Genomic DNA, 19,205 nt, shown 5'->3' on the forward strand with positions numbered 1-19,205 from the left:
TAGGTACTGAAACTATACAAAGCCAGAAGCAGAAGATGCAGTACACCGTTTTTAGTGGCCACACCGGTGTACTGCAGCTCTCCTTCCAATTGTAAAAAATTATCCTCATGGAGCTCTTATGTATGACCTGGAACGCCAACAACATGAACACAGACATATTTGACTGTTGGCAATTGTACATAGCTAGCCCATTCAATAGATAGGTTTCCCCCAATATTCTGACTACATAAAGAAAGGTTCTATTCACATTTAAAAACTTTAATGATCAGTTAATTTATGCAAACAAAGGCACTCAATATGCAACGTTAACAAAACACATCTGTCAAAAAACTGAATGTATCAGAACCACTTTAATACTCAGAAGGAATACAATAACATTTTACTGCCATCACATTGATTTTCTAGCCATTAACATTTCTCTAATGTTATCTTCAGCTTCTTTCACACTTCGTTCCAGGTACGCCTTTTTCTGCTACAAAACAAAATTGAATATTGGTAAAATTCACATAGTTAAGGGGATAATTCTATATCTTAGGTTCCGTTCCCACGGAGTAACGCGCCGCTCATTCTGACACGTAAACACGTCAGAGTGAGGCGCTTCAGAACAGATCCCACTGACTTCAATGGGTGCTGGCTTACGCACGCTACCCATTGAACTCAATGGGAGGCTTTTTTTTTTTTTTTTTTTTTTTTTAACCGATTGCTTTCAATGTGATACTCTCATATAACATTGAAAGCAATAGGTAAAAAAAGCCTCCCATTGAGTTCAATGGGTAGCGCGCGTAAGCCGGCACCCATAGAAGTCAATGGGATCTGATTTGAAGCGCCTCACTCTGACACGTAAACACGTGTCAGAATGAGCGGCGCATTACTCCGTGGGAACGAAGCCTAACAGAGCTATAGTTGGATAGGCCATCAATATGATATTTGCAGAGGTCAACATCTGGCACCCCAGCAGATAGCAGCACAGCTCCCAGTAATCTATACAAACCAGCGCTACTCACTTGCTGTACGGTGTAGTGGTGGTTTTAGGAACTGCAGCGTTGCCCCATAGACTTCAATGTCTGCAGATTGAATATTGATGGCCTATTTTATATTAGAAACTGGATAGCTCCTTGAAATGAATATAATACATTCAGATTTATAAACAAATGTAAATGTCCTTGCTACCCATAGCATCCAATGTTTTCATCTCCCCTCACCTTCTGTCTCTATTCCTCTTCCCTCAGACTGTAAGCCCTTGCGGGCAGGGCCCTCTCACTGTGCCAGTCGGTCATTGTTAGTATTATATTTGTTTTGTATATTTTGTTTACTGTATGTAAATCCCTAAATGTAAAACACCATGGAAATAATGGTGCTATATAAAAAAAAATAAATAATAATGCAAGGTGCACTGTACTATGAGCAACAAAGTAAGTTTTCCTGTTCGTCACCTGTATATCAGCAGGGACCACCGGAGATCTGAAACCTCCACTGCAGCCTCAACCAATTTTCATCTCTGAGAACAGCAATACATAAAAAGCTTCAAGCAACATCGACAGCACCACCTTCATTCACCACCTTCATTCAACACTTTTTGTGACATAGTCAAAGGAATCAATAAGATTAGTTTGACATGATCAGACCTCAATAAAGCCATGGATATTTTTTAGATCCAAATAGTTGCTTGTTTTAGGGTGGTCAATTATCTTTTCTGGGAATTTCTTAGCTTCTTCTCTGCTACTAGAGATGATCAGCCGATCCGAACAGCACGCTCCCATAGAAATGAATGGAAGCACCTGGCACGCAGACTTTGCTGGCAGCTTAACCCCCCGCGTGCCGGCTGCTTCCATTCATTTCTATGGGAGCGTGCTGTGAGCGTGCTGTTCGGAACGGCTGTTCTGAACAGTGTTCGCTCATCTCTATCTGCTACACTTCTTATGGATGGCTACAACATTGGCCACACTTTAGAAACATCACCTGTCAGGATTGAGTGGTTACATCACCTATAACCAGCAAAACTGATCGGAGTTCTTTAAAGACTCTGGAGTGGATGCAATCTGGACTCTTTGCCTCGTTTGACTTGAACATGCCAATTCCTTCATAACATTTAGGGTGCATTCACACAGAGTAAAATGGAGTGTATTTTGGAGTGTAATTTTTTGGAGCATTTTTTACACGTAGCGTTTTCTGGAAGCGTGTTTTTCTACACGCGTAAACGCTCCAAAAAATGCTCCGTAAACTCCACGTGTAAAAAACCGCTCCAAAATACGTGCGTAATTTTTTTTACACGTGTAAAATTACACTCCAAAATACACTCCATTTTACTCCATGCGAATGCACCCTAAGGCTCCAGAAACAATGGGGCTCAGCCCATACAACTAGTGGTGATGCTGTCCCAATACAAGTTACAATTCTAAAAGTTTCCTTCTGAAAACGCTGATCAAACGTTACTTTCCAAAATTTATTTTCCCCATTTCTAATCTTAGGAATTCTACAGTTTTACTTCCATCTCCAATATACTGGAAGAAAGTTTTCTACCTGTCTTAATAGAGGTGGCCATTTCTTCTTGAATACACACTTTGGCAGCAATAATAATACATTTGGCATCCTTCTGTCTTAATTTTATACAGTTCAGCCACACAGATTTCTTTAACTCTCTCTATATCTCTTCAGAGGTTGAGGGCAACCTCAAAAAAATGTTTTTTTCCCCTCCCCGTAACTATAATTTTGTTTCAATGACATATGTACATATGAAATGGTACTAACCTCTATCTCGGAAATCTTGTCATCTGCAATTTTTTGTTTATTCAGTAGCTGACTATGAATTTTTTCTTTAGTTTGACGAACAAACCTACAAAGATAAGACAGCTTATATTAAAAGGTATTAAGTAATATGTAAATCCAAATAGATCAATAGTTCATTGCATAACATTGTTAATCATTCACAAACCTACTACTATATACCGTAATATATAAGTATAAGCCAAATTTTTCAGCACCGTTTTTGTGCTGAAAAAGCCCCCCTCTGCTTATATCCGAGTCAAGCAAAAAAAAAAAAAAAATTTCTATGACCAGCCGCAATAGTAATGTATAGAATCTTCCATAAAATAGTGATTAAAAAAAAGCTTTAATAAAAAAAAAAAAAAAGTTCTAAATCACTCCTTTCCCTAGAATACATATAAAAGTAGAAAATTACTGTGAAACGCATACACAATAATCCCTGTGTCTGAAAGTGCCCGGTCTACTCAATATAGGGTATCTGCAGTGCTCCTGTTCCATTGGGAAGGGGTTAATAGGAGCACTGCAGATACCCTATATTCAGCCAGGCTGAATTCCAAATGTGTGTGTGTGGGGGGGGGGAACGCAGTCCTCAAGCTCAGGGAAGGGGCAACCATAACACCCCCTCCCCTTTCCTAGTACCCAGCACCCAAAAACTCCGATGAGTTGATGACTGATGAAACAAAGATTGAGTTGTTTGGTCATACATAAAGGCGTTATGCATGGCGTCCAAAAAAAACAGCATTCCAAGAAAAACACTTGCTACCCATTGTAAAATTTGGTGGAGGTTCCATCATGCTTTGGGGCTGTGTGGCCAATGCCGGCATCGGGAATCTTGTTAAAGTTGAGGGTCGCATGGATTCCACTCAGTATCAGCAGATTCTTGAGAATAATGTTCAAGAATCAGTGACGAAGTTGAAGTTACGCCGGGGATGGATATTTCAGCAAGACAATGATCCAAAACACCGCTCCAAATCCTCAGGCATTCATGCAGAGGAACAATTACAATGTTCTGGAATGGCCATCCCAGTCCCCAGACCTGAATATCATTGAACATCTGTGGGAACATCCGTGCTCGGCGACCATCAAACTTAACTGAACTTGAATTGTTTTGTAGAAAGAAATGGTCCAAAATACCTTTATCCAGGATCCAGGAACTGATTAAAAGCTACAGGAAGCGACTAGAGGCTGTTATCTTTGCAAAAGGAGGATCTACTAAATATTAATGTCACTTTTCTGTTGAGGTGCCCATACTTTTGCACCGGTCAAACTTTTAGTTTAATGCATATTGCACATTTTCTGTTAGTACAATAAACCTCATTTCAATCCTGAAATATTACTGTGTCCATCAGTTATTAGATATATCAAACTGAAATGGCTGTTGCAAATACCAAAATATTTAGAACTAAAAATGATTAACATTAATAGGGGTGCCCAAACTTTTTCATAGGACTGTATTAAGTGGGCCATCCCGGGGGTAAAAAAATTATATATGTGGGTGTAAACTGCTCCTTGGGCACACAGCAGGGCTCAGAAGGGAAGGAGAACTGCGCTTTTTAGCTTTTGGGTACAGATTTAGTGGGACTTTCTGATCTTACAGATCCCTGGAGATGCCAGTAAACTGGAATTCCCCAAGAAGTGACCCCATTTTGTAGGGGCAATTTTAGGGTCTCTGCAAAAGTGTCATGCCATCCAAAAACCAAACCGTCTAAGTCTGTGCTCCAAAAACCAAATAACCTTCTTCCCTTCTGTGTCCGGCTGTGCCCTAATATCAGTTTATACCCACATATGACATTACGTCCGTTATCCTGGGTACATCAGTGTCATACATGTGGCATAAACTGCAGTTTGAGCGCACAGCAGGGCACAGAAGGGAAGGAGAGCGATGCGGCTTTTGGAGTACAGATTCAGAAGTTTGGTATCTGGACGCAATGTCATGTTTGTAGAGCCTGTAAGGTACCAGAAAAGTGGATTCCCCAAAGGCGTGACCCCAGTTTGAAAACTGCACCCCTCAAAGAATTTATCAGGGGGTGTAGTGAGAATTAGTATCCCAGACGTGACTGCACAGCGGATGGCGAAGAGGGAATATATAAGCTGTGCGGAGTACATTGCAAACCCCAAATTCCCTACTATGTCCCCAGTAGCTCCTATGATTGGAGGAGTCACTCTGGGGGTCACTTCTGGTATATTTTCCCTCATAAGCTCTAAATACCTTTTACCTTTTTCGCCATGCAGCATACAGTGTAAGTAACATGTGACCTTTATTCTGTGGGACGGTACGATTACAGCGATACCTCATGGCTGATGCCACTGATTGTCATGTGACCGCTGAGGCCAATCAGTGAAGGACATGTGATGTCACTTCCTAAGGCCGCTGATTGCCTGATCACATCACCGGGGAGGCCAGTCAGGAACTCAGCAAGAAACTCAGGAGAAGCTGCTGGAACAGAACAGCTGGGAAGCATCAAGAGAACACCGGAGCATAAGGGACAAGTGATTATGCTTTTTTTTTCATTGCCCCAGCTTATTTAAAAGTTAAAAGGATTGTCTAACGTTGCAGAAACTCGGCTTTTTTTTGTTGTTGCAGATTTTGTTGCGTTTTTTTTTTTTATCCAAAGTCTACAAAAGGAACGGGAACTATATAGGAAGTTCTTATACGTTCTTCAGCTCAATCCACAAACTGCTTTGGCTCAAAAAAACACAGCATGATCTGCAACAAAAAAAGTTTTGTTTCTGCAACATGAGGCCTTAGCCTTAGGGTGAGTTCAGCGCTATACTATTACGGCGTATACTCAGGTATACGCCAGCTTATTCTGAACGTAAAACACGTTCAGAATCAGCAGCGTATAAAGCAGTTCCCATTCATTTCTATGGGAGCCGGCATACGAGCGCTCCCCATAGAAATGAATGGGCTGCTTTTTTTCACTACGAGCACTCCCATTGAAGTGAATGGGAAGTGCTTGCGTGAACGGCTCGGAATGAGCAGAGCTTGCCGTACACGCCGGCACTTTCCATTCACTTCAATGGGAGTGCTCGTAGTGAAAAAAAGCAGCCCATTCATTTCTATGGGGAGCGTTCGTATACCGGCTCCCATAGAAATGAATGGGAGCTGCTTTATACGCCGCTGATTCTGAACATGTTTTACTTTCAGAATAAGCTGGCGTATACTCAGTGTGAACTCACCCTTAAGCTGTACAACTAACGTACACCCTGGTTCCCTGGAGATACATTTTAGCTCAGTGTTGCCTTACAGCATTGATTCCTAGGTTCAAAGCCAGCATGGAGTTGGTAGGTTCTCTCAGTGTCTGCATGGGTTTCCTCCAGGCCTCTTTAACCCCTTCCCGCCGATGGCACTTTTTGACTTCCTGACCAAGCTCGATTTTTCAAAACTGACATGTGTCACTTTATGTGGCAATAACTTTGGAACACTTTAACTTACCAAAGTGATTTTGAGATTGTTTTTTCATAACACATTATACTTCATGTTAGTGGTAAATTTTGGTTGATATGTTGGGTGTTTTTAATTATGAAAAAAATAGGAAATTTGGTGGAAATTTAGAAAAATATGCATTTTATAAAGTTTGAAATGATGTGCATTGCATACAAATAGTCAGACCGCCAAAATTATATCATAAATCTCATGTCCCAGATCTCTGCGTTATGTCGGCATCAAACTTTAGTCACCCATTTTTTAAAGGGACTACTCCAATTATGAAGGGGTTTTGAAAGACCCTTGTATTAAAGCCCCCATAAATCACCCCATTTTCAAAACTGCACCCCTTAAGCCAAAACAACATATACCTACTATTTTAACCCTATAAGTATTTAAAAGGAATTAAGACAAAATGGAGGTGAAATTTTCAAATCTGATTTTATTTTACTAATATTTTCATTTAGCCCTAGAATTTGCACATTCACAAGGGGTTAAAGGAGAAAACACATCGCACAATTTGTTATGCAAGTACTCCCGACTACCATAGTACCCCACTTATGGGTGTAAACTAATATATGGACGCACAGCGAGATGCATAAGGGAAGGTGTGCCAAGGAGCTTTCAGAGGGCAGATCTGGCTGTGATCAGTTTCAGGAACCATGTCACATTTACAAAGCCCTTGAGGAGTCAAAACAGTGGAAATCTCTAGAAAGTGACCCCATTTTGAAAACCGCACCCCTCAAAGAATTTATCAAGTGATATAGTGAGCATTAGTAACCCAGAAGTGAATATGTAAGCTGTGCGGAGTAAATTGGGTACACCAAATCCCATTCTATTTTCCCACTAGCTCCTATGACACGGATGGGGAAGAGGGGCATTCTGGGGGGTCAGCGCTGGTGTATTATCTCTCATAAGTTCTAAATATGGGGGGTCCCCTGAAAACGCTCGCACAGCTTATACATTTCCTTCTAGTCGCAGCCACTTATGTCCTAATGATTTGGCGACTTTTGGGGTTTTTTGTCTTCACATTGTACAAGCTAGATTTTTATTTTTATTTTCTGGCAATGTGGCCATATGAGGGCTTGGTGTTTGCGATATTAGATGTGCTTTTCAATGCCACCATTTTGGGGCCTGTAACTTATTGACTACATTTTATTAACTCTTTCTGGGTGGGATGTAAAAGGAAACATCAATTCTGGCATTGCTTTTTAGCATTTTTTTTTTCCCGTGCAGCGTACAGCATAAGTAACATGTTACCTTTATTCTGCGGGTCGATACGGTTATGGCGATACCTCATTTATATTATTTTTTAATGCGTTGCTATTTGTGCAGAATAAAATTCAATTTAGGGAAAAAAAATCAATTATTTTTGCATCGACATCTTCTGAAAGGCATAACATTTTTATTTTTCGCTAGACAGAGCTGATTGGCTTATTTTTTGCGGGATGACCTCTGCTTTTTATTGGTACCATTTTGGTTTTCATCTGACCATTTGATTACTTTTTATTGAACATTTTGTAAGGGAAAGGTGGTGAATAATCATTATTTTGTGCGGTTTTCTAGGTTTTTTTTTAATGACGTTTGCCGTTCAGGTTAAATAATGTTTTAATTTTATTGTTCAGGTTATTATGGACGCAATGATACCAAATATGTAATTTTTTTTCTATTTTTCTTTATTTTACATAATAAAACATTTTATATGGGGAAAAAGGGATTTTTGGGACTTTATTTCTAATTTATTTTAAACTTGTTATAAAGTAAAAATAAAAAAAGTTTAAATTTTTTTTTTTCTGTCCCCATGGGGGATTGAAACAGTGATCTTCTGATCACTGCTTCACCAGATATACACTGTAATACACATGTTACACATGTATTGCAGTGTAGAGGAAGCTGTCAGCCTGTGTAGACGCACAGGGCTGACAGCTTCCTTTTGGGCAGGATCAACCAGGTACATGGAGGGGGTAAGTGATGGGGCAGACCCGGGGGTCACTGATCAGACCTCGGGCTGCCCCCTACAAACATCGGCACGCCCCGAAACCGTCACGGGGGGTGCCGATCGGCACCATAGTAAAACAAAACCCCGGAGATGCTGGCGGTCATTGTCAGCCGTAACATACGGCTGACACATGCAGGGCATGGTGCGCATACAGGTTTGCGGGAAGTGCTTCCCGGCAGCGCTATACTATTACGGCGGATGTCGGGAAGGGGTTAAAGACATACTGATACTTAATTTAAATTGTGAGCCTCTATATGGAACAATGACTGATAAGATTTATAAAGCACAGTGAAACATGTTACTACTATATAAGCAAAATAAATTATCAAACGCTAAACAGACAGAGGTAACTGAATATAAAAAGTAAAATGTAGCCGTATCCTGATTCAATAGCATTGGCACTTAGTTAACTTCTCTTAAACACATTCTACATTGGAAAATCTTTTGTTTCTAAATCAGGCTCTTGTCAATATGCTCACACAACATAGATCTATTATGGGTTGGATACAGACATGAAATTAACAGATTACAGTTCTGCTTTATACATGAATATAACACACATTTACTTACATCCTTCCTACACTTTCATACATTGGCGTTTCATCAGGCAAGTTCTTAACTTCAGTGTCTGTAAGATGAGCATGTTTCTTTGTTCTATTTAGTTGTTCTATCTGAAGATCAGCAAGTTTCACCTTTTGTTGAGTGTCAATTACTTTTGCCTGAAGTTCTGTAAAGGCCTGTGAAGAACAAAGACTATAATAAACTAAATATGGAAACCATTCAACAGGTTAAATAATGAAGGACAAAAGAAAAGAGGGGGGAAAAGAAAAATGCAATAAAGCTTCATAAATGGATTAAGTTTTCTTCCAATCGTGTATTTGGCAGATGTACTTACACTGACAACATGGAGAGTTGTAAGTGCTGGCTCCAGGGAGTGGGTGGCTATTTTAACTAATGAAGGAGGGAGGGACAAAGGGCCCAGGGGAGGGCGCTGTAGCTACTAAGAGGGGCATTTGCTCAAGTGACAGGTTTACATCTACAACAGCTCCCTATACTTAATTGCTAAACTTTGTCCAGGCCTAATCTGTCCATTAGCTTAAAGGGGACCTTTACTACTTCTACCAACTCCATTTCTTTGCTTCCTTCAATAGGTGCTGCGTCATTGATTCTAGAGAGTTAGAATTTTCTTTCTCTACTCACTGTTCTTTAGCTTATTGACTGTATAATGAGTAGAGAGCCAAAGACTGTCCACTTGACAGTAGATAGCCTAATTAGCATAATTCGTGCAGAAACTAAGCCCAGAATGCTTAGGAACGGTGGCAATTAAAAAAAAAACAATCCAACTGTTCCAGAATCTGTGGTGCAGCATCTATTAAAGAAAGCCTCTTGGTGCACCCCGGAAGTCTCATCTCTCTCTATGCATGTGTACAGCACAGGCTGCTGCTGATGACTTACTGCTTGCACACACAGATAGGAGAGAATAGCAGAGAGGAGGCTGCTGGGAACTTCCCCTGCTGGGTGGAAGCCAATTAGCATATGAATAAAAACGGACTCATTTAGTTATTGCCAACACCTGTTAGGTGCCTCAGGTAAGTAACAGGTGCTGTTAATTACACAAATTAAAAGCAGCATCACATGATTTTTCAAACAGTGACAATACTTTTGTCCACCCCCCTTTTTTTTAAACTCGTTTTATTGAAGAAGGTGTAACAAGTTAAACAATACAATCAGGATAATACATATACAGAGCAAAAATAAGGGAACAGTAAAAAAACAAACAAAAAAACAAACAAACAGGTATTAAACAAACAAACAGAGATCCGCCACAGCGCCATCCCAATCCACGCCCGACCATATCGCACACAAGAGAGAGGACAAGAACAAAACACCTTGGCGTCAAAAATCACACAGAGATCCAAACCGAAAGTCCACCCCCTTTTTTTTTTTGTTTGCTGTGGAATTATATCCAATTTGGCTTTTTGACAATTCTTTTTGTGGTTTTTCATTGAAGACAAATTAAATGAAGATAATAATACCAAATAATTTGTGATTGCAATCATTTTCTGTAAGAAAATGAGTATTATCTGACAGAATTGCAGGGGTGCCAATACTTTTGGCCAACACTGTATAACATCAATTCTAGGATTGCTTTTTAACATTTTAAAATTTTTGCCCTTCACCATGCAACATAAGAAACATGCTTTATTCTATGGATCAGTACAATTATGGCAGTACTCAATTCATATGGAGTTTCACGTTCTACTAATTTTGCAGAATAATCTTTTTGGGGATAAGAAATGAATTGTTTTTGCACCACCATCTTAAGAGAAGCATTATATTTTTATTTTTCTGTTGGAGGAAGCTGGTTCAGGGCTTTCTTTTGTGGGATGGGATTAACTCCTGGAAGTCAGTGCCATAGGTGGATGTCAGTTGTTTCATACCATTACATATTATAACAGGAAGTTACACATATTATTAGGTCTTGCTGCAGTTTAAGGATTAAACCCCTTAGCCCTGAAATCAATCTTTTAGTTTCACTCTGGCTTTCCAAGAGCCACAACCTTTTTTTTTTCCTTACAACTTATATACCGTATTTTTCGGACTATAAGACGCACTCCCAATATGGGAGGAAAATGTGTGTGCGTCTTATAGTCCGAATGCAGCGTCTGTGTCCCGTCTATGAGGAGCAGCACGGCGAGCAGCACGGTGCCTGCCTGCTCTGCCCCTCCTTCCCTGTCTGTGTCGCGTGTTTGCAGGAGCGAGATATGAGAGGCAGGGAAGTAGGGGCGAGCCAGACAGGTGAAGGAAGCGTGGTTTCAAGCTTGCCGAGAAAACCACGCCTCCTTCTCCCGTCTGGCCCGCCCCTCCTTCACTGCCTCTCAGATCTGGCTCCGGCAATGAAACCACACAGACAGGGAAGGAGGGGCGGGCCAAACGGGAGGAGGAGGCGTGGTTTTCTCGGCAAGCTTGAAACCACGCCTCCTTCACCCGTCTGGCCCGCCCCTCCTTCCCTGCCTGTGTGGCTTCATTGCAGAAGCAAGATCTGAGAGGCAGTGAAGGAGGGACGAGCCAGACGGGTGAAAGAGGTGTGTTTTCAAGTTTGCTTAGAAAACCACACCTCCTTCACCCGTCTGGCCCGCCCCTTTTTCTCTTCTTACATAGCTTCACTGCAGGGTGTCTCTTTCCATCCATGGATGAGATTAGATAGAATAGATAGACAGACAGATAGACAGACAGACAGACAGGATAGATTAGATAGATAGATATGTTCAAATCACCCCCATATCCCTACAATACATATAAAACAAAAACATTACTGTGAAACACATACACATTTGGTATCCCTGTGTCCGAAAGCCCCCGGTTCTATTTACATTGGTGAAATATTATATTATTAGGTTATTAAATATTTCACCAATTTTTTTTCCTTAATTTTTTTTTTCCCTATTTTCCTCCTCTAAAACCTTAAAATACGGTAGTTATGTTGGTTGAATTTTCCGAATGGTTCTATTTAAAGAAGTTGTCCTCGCAAACTGTGAGGTCCCGAGTCTCTTTCCTCAGGCCAATCAGTGACATCCCGTGTAACTCACTGAGAATGCTGATTTGCTTCAACAATCATGTGCAGCAGGGACCTCCACCAGAAGAAAATAGCCACCATTAAAGGGATTCTATCATTAGAACTCCATTTCTAACTACCGTATAAGGCAACCAGAATATAAGCCGAGGCCCCTAATTTTACCACAAAAAACTGGGAAAACTTATTGAATCGAGTTTAAACCTGGGGCTACAGCAGCTACTGGAAAATTTCAAAAATTAAAATAGATAGCAATGCACACAGTATTATGTCCCATAATGGCCCCTGCACACAGTATTATGCCCCATGGTGGCCCCTGCACACAGTAATATGTTTGATTGTGAACACCCATGAACAATTATTATACTCTGGGGTCTTTTCTGCTGCACTATCCTCCGCTGTCGGCCATCTTCAATGACGTCCGGGACGTCATGCGTCATGACGCATATGGACGCCGGTCCCGGTCATGTGACGACAGGGACTTCACACAAGTAGGCCCGTAGCCTGCCTGGAGAGGTAACTGTTTTTTTTAATGTTCCTTACCTCTCCTGGGTCTCCGATCATTATACTGAAAAGACCCCAGAGTATAATAGCGTTTGTGGGGCCCACAGCGTCACTTACCGATCCCGGCTCCTGCCAAGATCGGTAAGTAAGTAGGGTAACTCCAGCCGGTAACGGCCTATTAAAAAAAAAGAAAAAAAACAGAAAAAAAAAAACAGAGGTAGAGGCTGTTGCCGGCCCCCCTGTGGCAGCCGCTACTGCTTTTACCGCGGTAGTTACGCCCCTGAGTTGGACCCAGACTCGAGTATAAGCCGAGGGGGGCTTTTTCAGCATAAAAACTGTTCAGAAAAAGTCGGCTTATACTCGAGTAAGTACATGTAGGAATAGCCTTAAAGGTATTCTATCATTAAAATGACATTTTTTTTTTTGTCCCTAACATGAAGGAATAGCCTTAAGAAAGGCTATTCTTCTCCTGCCTTTAGATGTCTTCTCCGTGCCGCCATTTGACAGAAATCCTGGTTTTCTTCGGTATGCAAATGAGTTCTCTCGCAGCACTGGGGGCACTGCGAGAGAAATCTCCAGCGACGCTTCTATCTTCTTCTACTGTGTAAGCGGCCATTTTTCTTGTGGTCGCGGGCTTGCACAGTCTGCTCTGCCCGGGGCCTCTGGTCCACCTCTTCAACAGGAGAAGCCACAGGAAAATGACCAACGGACACATGCTGTTGGCACTTTTGGACGAAGAATGAAGGTGACGTGAGAGAAGAGGCGGTCCAGAGAAGAAGATGGAGGCGTCACTGAAGAGTTTTCAAACAGCAGAGAGGGCGCCCCCCGTGCCATTTGAGCGCAGGGGAACGCCACCAGTGCTGTCTGAAAACTGATTTACATAAGGAAGATTTTTCTCAGGTATGGCGGCACAGATCAGTATAATAAAGGTAAGAGAGGAATAGCCTTACTTAGGGCTATTCCTATGTGTACTTAGTTAAAAAAGGATTTATTTTTTTTTAACTGATTATTTAAAGGATTTTTCAATAAAGTAAAAAAAAACAAAAAAAAAAACAATCCGTATCCAAACCGAGAGTTGTACAAAGGGGATGACGGTATAATGCACAGATAAAGCAATAACGAGTTATAAAAAAAAAAAAAAAAAAAAAGAACATTTCACATGAACAAAACAATCGTCGACAAACAAGGGTAAGACAGGACAGGAGAACAAAATGATGGAGGAGGAAGGGGGGGGTCCAGATATTAGCAGGCCAAAGAGGTTGGGTAGTCCAGAACAAAAAGGGAATTCTAATGATAGAATCCCTTTAACTGTAAGTCAAGCAAAAATTTATAACAATTTTTATTTAGGTCATACTACATGCCCAAACAACATATAAAAGGAAAAAAAAAAAAAAGTGTAAAAGAATAAAAGTTAGTTGTCCATAGCAACCAACCAATCATGCTGTTCTCTGTCCAAGGCCCTTTTGAAATTGAAAGTATGGATCTGGTTGTTGTTATTAATAATAATAGCAACAGTGACCCCTGCTATGTGTAAGCTACAGACATACAATACAATACATACAATATAAGCTATACATACAATCCTTAGATAATGGCCGAGAACAGACAACAGTGAGGGAGAAAACGCCATTATATAGCGCACCAAACATTGGGAGTTTGGCCACAGCTCACACGTTGCTGTGTCGCCCTGTGATTCCTTCACTAATGTAACTGAATTGGGTCGCATTACGATACTAGTCGCCAATAAAATTCAGAGGGGTTCAGTCAACTAGAAGTCACAGACAGAGCACCCCGAGTGCCACAGTCGCAACCACAGTCTCCATGCAGCCTAAACTGAAACACTGATAGACTCTGCCCATCCCCTGACATCACTATATCTATGAACACAGCGTGACTTGTAGCTACGGAAACCGTGTGCTTTGCACAGACATCGCAGCTATGTTCAGAAGGGACAGGGTCAGTCCTGAATACGACTACCGACTACCAGATTATAGCGCCCTGTACCGCACAATGAAGTACCCGGGGCACGTGCCCCTCGTCTTGTACCTTTTTAATCTCCAGGTCCACCGCTGCCGCCATCTTGGCTCTGTATGTAGAATGCGCAGATGTGACTGATTTTGACAGTTATCAACATCCCTCGATGTGATTGGTTATAGGAGTATGGATGACGTCATCCTTTGAGCCTAGAAGAAGGGAGTCGCTCGTTGAAGCAGTGATGACGCATCGGTCACATGATCGGAGGGAGGGGCTAAGAACAAGTGGAGAGTAGAGAGATGGACGGGACGGGGACGGGGCGATGTCTGGTTTATAGTGTATTCAAATACAAGAATAAAAGTAATCAAAACGTCATGTTGTAAATTAGGAATCAGGGCTATGGAGTCAGAAAATAGTGCCCCAAAAATATGACTCTGTCTTTAAAATGAAAAGATTAATTATTTTAATGACATTATAATTGATACCATATCAGTAATATGTATATATGTACAGTTTGTATATTTACTTTCATTGAAATGTACTTATTTTACTGAATCATACTGGGCTCACATTTGCATTGGGTTCCCTCCGCTAAAGAGCCATCAGAAATCTCTGACCAAAAAAGTCTGAAATCCACATTATGATTGAGGGTCAGTTCACACGTGAACTGCCCGTGCAGGTTTTGACTCGTGCAGGCTCGCCGCGTCTCTCTCTTGTCAAAACCCGCCTGCCGTGACCATCGCGGTCGCGGCTTTCCCCTCCGCTGTCGGCTCAAATGAATGAGCCGACATAGGAGGGAGCTGCCGGGGGCGGAAGCGCTAGCGGAAAAAAAAAGCCCGGCGGTCTACATAGACCACCATTGTAAAGGGGCGGATTTTGAAGCGAAATCCGCCTCTTTGCCCACGTGTGAACTAGCCCTAAAAAGACTTTATAACTGAGGATGCTGCCCTCTATAGGGTGGCGTACAGAATGCACTGTTCTCCTAATTAAATCCTGGAGAATAGATTTGCATATTTTTTACCCACAATCCCTAGCGGAGCAGAAATGACTTGTAAGTCTCCGTACTGCCTATGTAGGCAAACACTCTCCCTGATGTGTACGATTGTCCCCTGACCCTGGTCTATAGTCTCTCACTCTGCCAAATCAGTATCCCTACGCTATGCTGAGGATGGCCCAATAGGCCGAAACAGCGCTGTCCATAGCTGGGAATCTGTTCCTTTTGGGACAGAAATACTGATTCGGCAATTATATCCACATTATTATGATTAAAAAGACTTTATAACTGAGTCGTTCATGATGTTAAGGACACTGCCCTCCTATAGGGTGGCGTACAGAGTGCACTGTTCTCCTAATTACATCCTGGAGAATAGAATTGCATATTTTTTACCCAAAAAAGTCTTGCAAGTTTGGAGTTCTGTAAGTTGCATGCGGTAATTTCAGTAAAAAATTGAGGTATAACAGTCCGTGGGGTCTCATCTTCTTGTTAGTTGGTGACGGCTGCATGGGGGGGGGGTGATTTGGGGTATAACAGTCCATGGGGTCTCATCTTCCTCTTAGTTGGTGACAGCTGTACGGGGGGTAATTTGGGGTATTTTCGGCCAGGGAGAGAGATGTTATGTGAAGACAGCCAGGGCGGGGAAGGTGCAGCTGCTTAACCCTCCAGGCACTACTATGTACAGCCTGGACTTCCCCTTCCCCCTCCCAGCAGTGTCTGATCATAGCGTGTGGGGATAGGAAGAAAGGGCCACATGGTGGCTCAGTGGTTAGCACTGCAGTGCTGGAGTCCTGGTGTTCAAATCCCGCCAAGGCCAAAAAAGCCATTTGCAAGGAGTTTATATGTTCTCCCCGTGTTTGCATGGATTTCCATCCCATATTCCAAAGACATACTGATAGGGAAAAAAATTTACATTGTGAGCTCTATGTGTGGCTCATAATCTACAAAAAAAAAAAGAAGGGAAGAAGTCTGCAGCAATGGAACAGCTTCACTCCAGACAAATGTGAGTGGGTATTTGCTTGGTAAAATCTAATGTTTAATATGTATATATGTGTACAATTGCTTATAGTTTGTCATTTATGTTGTGTGAGTACTGTATGTTTGTTGTGTGTGAGTATATATGCTGTAATAATGTATAGGTGTGACTGTGTAGGTATATATGGTATAATGCGCGTGGTATGTGTGAGTATATACAGTATGCTAATTTTGGAAATTGCTTCATGTCACTTATACCTACAGAACCGCCATTGGTTTCCCTATAGGTATATTGGAAGAAGAAAGTCTGCAGAGGAAACCTCTACTGACTTTCTGTGAAAAGCGCTGCAGGAAAAACTATGATGCGATGTTGCTGCGGTTTTTCCCACAGTACTTTTTTTGCTGTGACCTGCTATGCAAGGCTTTATCCTTATAGTGTGATGCACAGATGATAAGGATTAGGCCCAACAGTGAGACGCAGCTAAAAAAACACTGTGGAAAAAAATAGCGTTGAATCACAATTTTTTATTTTCCACAGTATTTTTTTTTTTTGTTCCCCCTATTAATTATATGTGGAATTGCTCGTGATTGAGCAGCTAGAATTACCCTGCCATAGTTTAAGAACACACATCTTAGGGAACCTTCACACGGAGTTCACGCTCCGCTCATTCTGAACGTAAACTTGTTCAGAATGAGCGGCGTAAAAACAGATTCCATTGATTTCTATGGGTGCCGATATACGTGCGCTCCCCATTGAAATCAAATCGTCTTTTGATCGGCCACCTCAGGCAGCAGAGAGGCTAGGTTCACCACTGAGCACAACAATGGAGTAAAGACACAACTTTATTCAGGCAAAATTTTATTAAAGTTCTGTCATTACTGCATCATAGTGCCAGTTGTCTTTTTCAGGCAGCAAATTTCGTATACACGTTCCCCAGCCGTATGTGACAAGTCCCTATGGTTACTGGGTATTGCATCAGTCCATTATACAGCTTCCTGGTTACATTTCCACTAGAATTGTGCCTATACTGTACAGATAAACCTGGTGAGCATTCCTTTGTCACTGATCCACAACTTATTGCATGTGCTCCATGTATACAGGTACACTGATATATTGTTAGGGAATTGCTAGATGACAATTCCTCAGTAGCAGAGATGTTACAGTACCCCCCTTTTTATGAGAGGCCACCAGACCCTCACCAGATAAACGAGCTCTAGGGGGATCCTGGATTTTCTCTGCCTTGTATTTTAAATCTGCTTGAACAACAGACAGTTGAGGACCAGGCAAACGTTTTTTATTCACCTGGCTTTTCTGATACTGCTGGGTTTTAAGACTGGAGGGGCGTTCCCAACTTTCAGTAGTTGAGACCTTCTATTCACCGACACAATCTAAGGAGTGCAAAGCAATACAGTCGGATGAGCACTGATCTCCCCACTTTACCAACTCCCTTATACCCCAATCAAAAATAGGGTTATGGAGGTTCAACCAAGGGAGCCCCAAAATAACATCAGAAGACAAATTTTCCATAACAAAGAAACTTATGACTTCAGTGTGTATTGAGCCCACTTGCAAAGAGATCAAGGGGTTTTAAAACGGACTTTACCCCTGGCCAGTGGAGTAAAATGCACTCCAGTAACAGACAGAGGCGTGTTAAGTGGCAAAAGCTCAATGCCCAAAGATGCAACAACCAAATATTTAACAAAGTTTGCTGCAGACCCAGAGTCAACTAGGGCCTTACCAGAAACAAATTTGGCCCCAGAGGACAGAGACACAGATAACAACATCTTATTGTTATTTTTAGCAAATACCTGGTTGCCTGAGTACTGAAGCTTTTTCCCTGGTGACAAGGGTCTGATCGAGCAGTCTCGGATGACATAACCAGAGGCACCACAGTACAGGCACAGGTTATTCCTGAGACGATGCTCTCGTCGTGTCTTGGCGTCCACAGCTCCCAGTTGCATGGGTTCCTCACCAGAAGTGATGGGAGGAAAGGTAAGTTTTTCAGGAGAAAGAGAGGAAGAGACAGAAAACTTGGAGGAAACAGGCCCTACTCTCTTTTAAATTTTCCCGGATCTTACCATCAATACGGACCGCCAAAGTCATGGCCTGTTCAAGAGTAGGGGGATCTGGGTGACCAAGCCAGAGCTCCTTAACCCGATCACACAAACCTTGTTTACATTGAGCCTTTAGAGCTGACTCACACCAACCTGTAGTTACACACTGCACTTACGGAACTCTGCGCAATACTCCTCTGCAGCCTCATTCCTTCTGCACCCATGTACCCCTCTTGCTCACCCCTTATTCTGCCCTATGTGAGCAAGAAGGAATGGGTGGTGCAGGCTGTGTGTGAGCAAGAGGGGTACATGGGCGTGCAGGCAGTGTGTGAGCAAAGAGGGTGACATGGGGGCGCAGGATGTGTGTGAGAAAGAAGGGGGAATGGGGGTGCAGGCTGTGGGTGAGCAAGAGTGCAGTGGAATGGGGGTTCCCCCTCCACATCAACCTCTTGCTCTCACACAGCTTGCACCCCATTCCCCCTCTTGCTTATGCACACCCTGCACTCCACGTCACCCTCTTGTTCACATATAGCCTGCACGCCTATAGGGGGGAGGACCATGTCAAAAGTTTGCAATGGGGTCCCACCTTTCCTAGTTACGCCACTGGCACTCGGGCATTCTTACTGCGCATACCCAAGATTTCAATTCACTACCGCCGAGAATACAGACGCTGGAGGTGGTTACTCGCAGGGAGGAGGAGGACTAAATTAGAGCACAAACAACAGACCTGGGCGTGAGCAAGGTATGACGCTGGGGGGTGCACGGAGGGGCTAATTAGCATATCGGTTTTACCGGTATATTATTAAAACGGTGGGTCTCTTTTAAAACGATTAGCAGCACCTGAATAGCCTTTTTAAAGGCTATTCAGGCATGTGATTATCTCAAATGGCGAAAATCTAATGATAGAGCCCCTTTAATAAGACTATAATAGTAAATATTC

General features: G+C 42.2%; 1 protein-coding gene across 1 annotated transcript; it reads right to left on the reverse strand.

Annotated features, from left to right (window-relative positions):
• Positions 1 to 331: 331 nt before the first annotated feature.
• PFDN1 (prefoldin subunit 1) lies at positions 332 to 14,449 on the reverse strand. The gene is made up of 4 exons (XM_075274936.1): positions 14,314 to 14,449; positions 8,760 to 8,926; positions 2,749 to 2,833; positions 332 to 472 (listed from the first exon to the last, which is right to left on the reverse strand). Exons 1-4 carry the CDS (start codon positions 14,344 to 14,346, stop codon positions 389 to 391), a joined length of 369 nt encoding a protein of 122 aa, XP_075131037.1. The 5' UTR covers positions 14,347 to 14,449; the 3' UTR covers positions 332 to 388.
• Between the last annotated feature and the right edge of the window lie 4,756 nt (positions 14,450 to 19,205).

Source organism: Leptodactylus fuscus, chromosome 5, assembly GCF_031893055.1.
Source record: "Leptodactylus fuscus isolate aLepFus1 chromosome 5, aLepFus1.hap2, whole genome shotgun sequence".
Lineage (NCBI taxonomy): Eukaryota > Metazoa > Chordata > Amphibia > Anura > Leptodactylidae > Leptodactylus > Leptodactylus fuscus.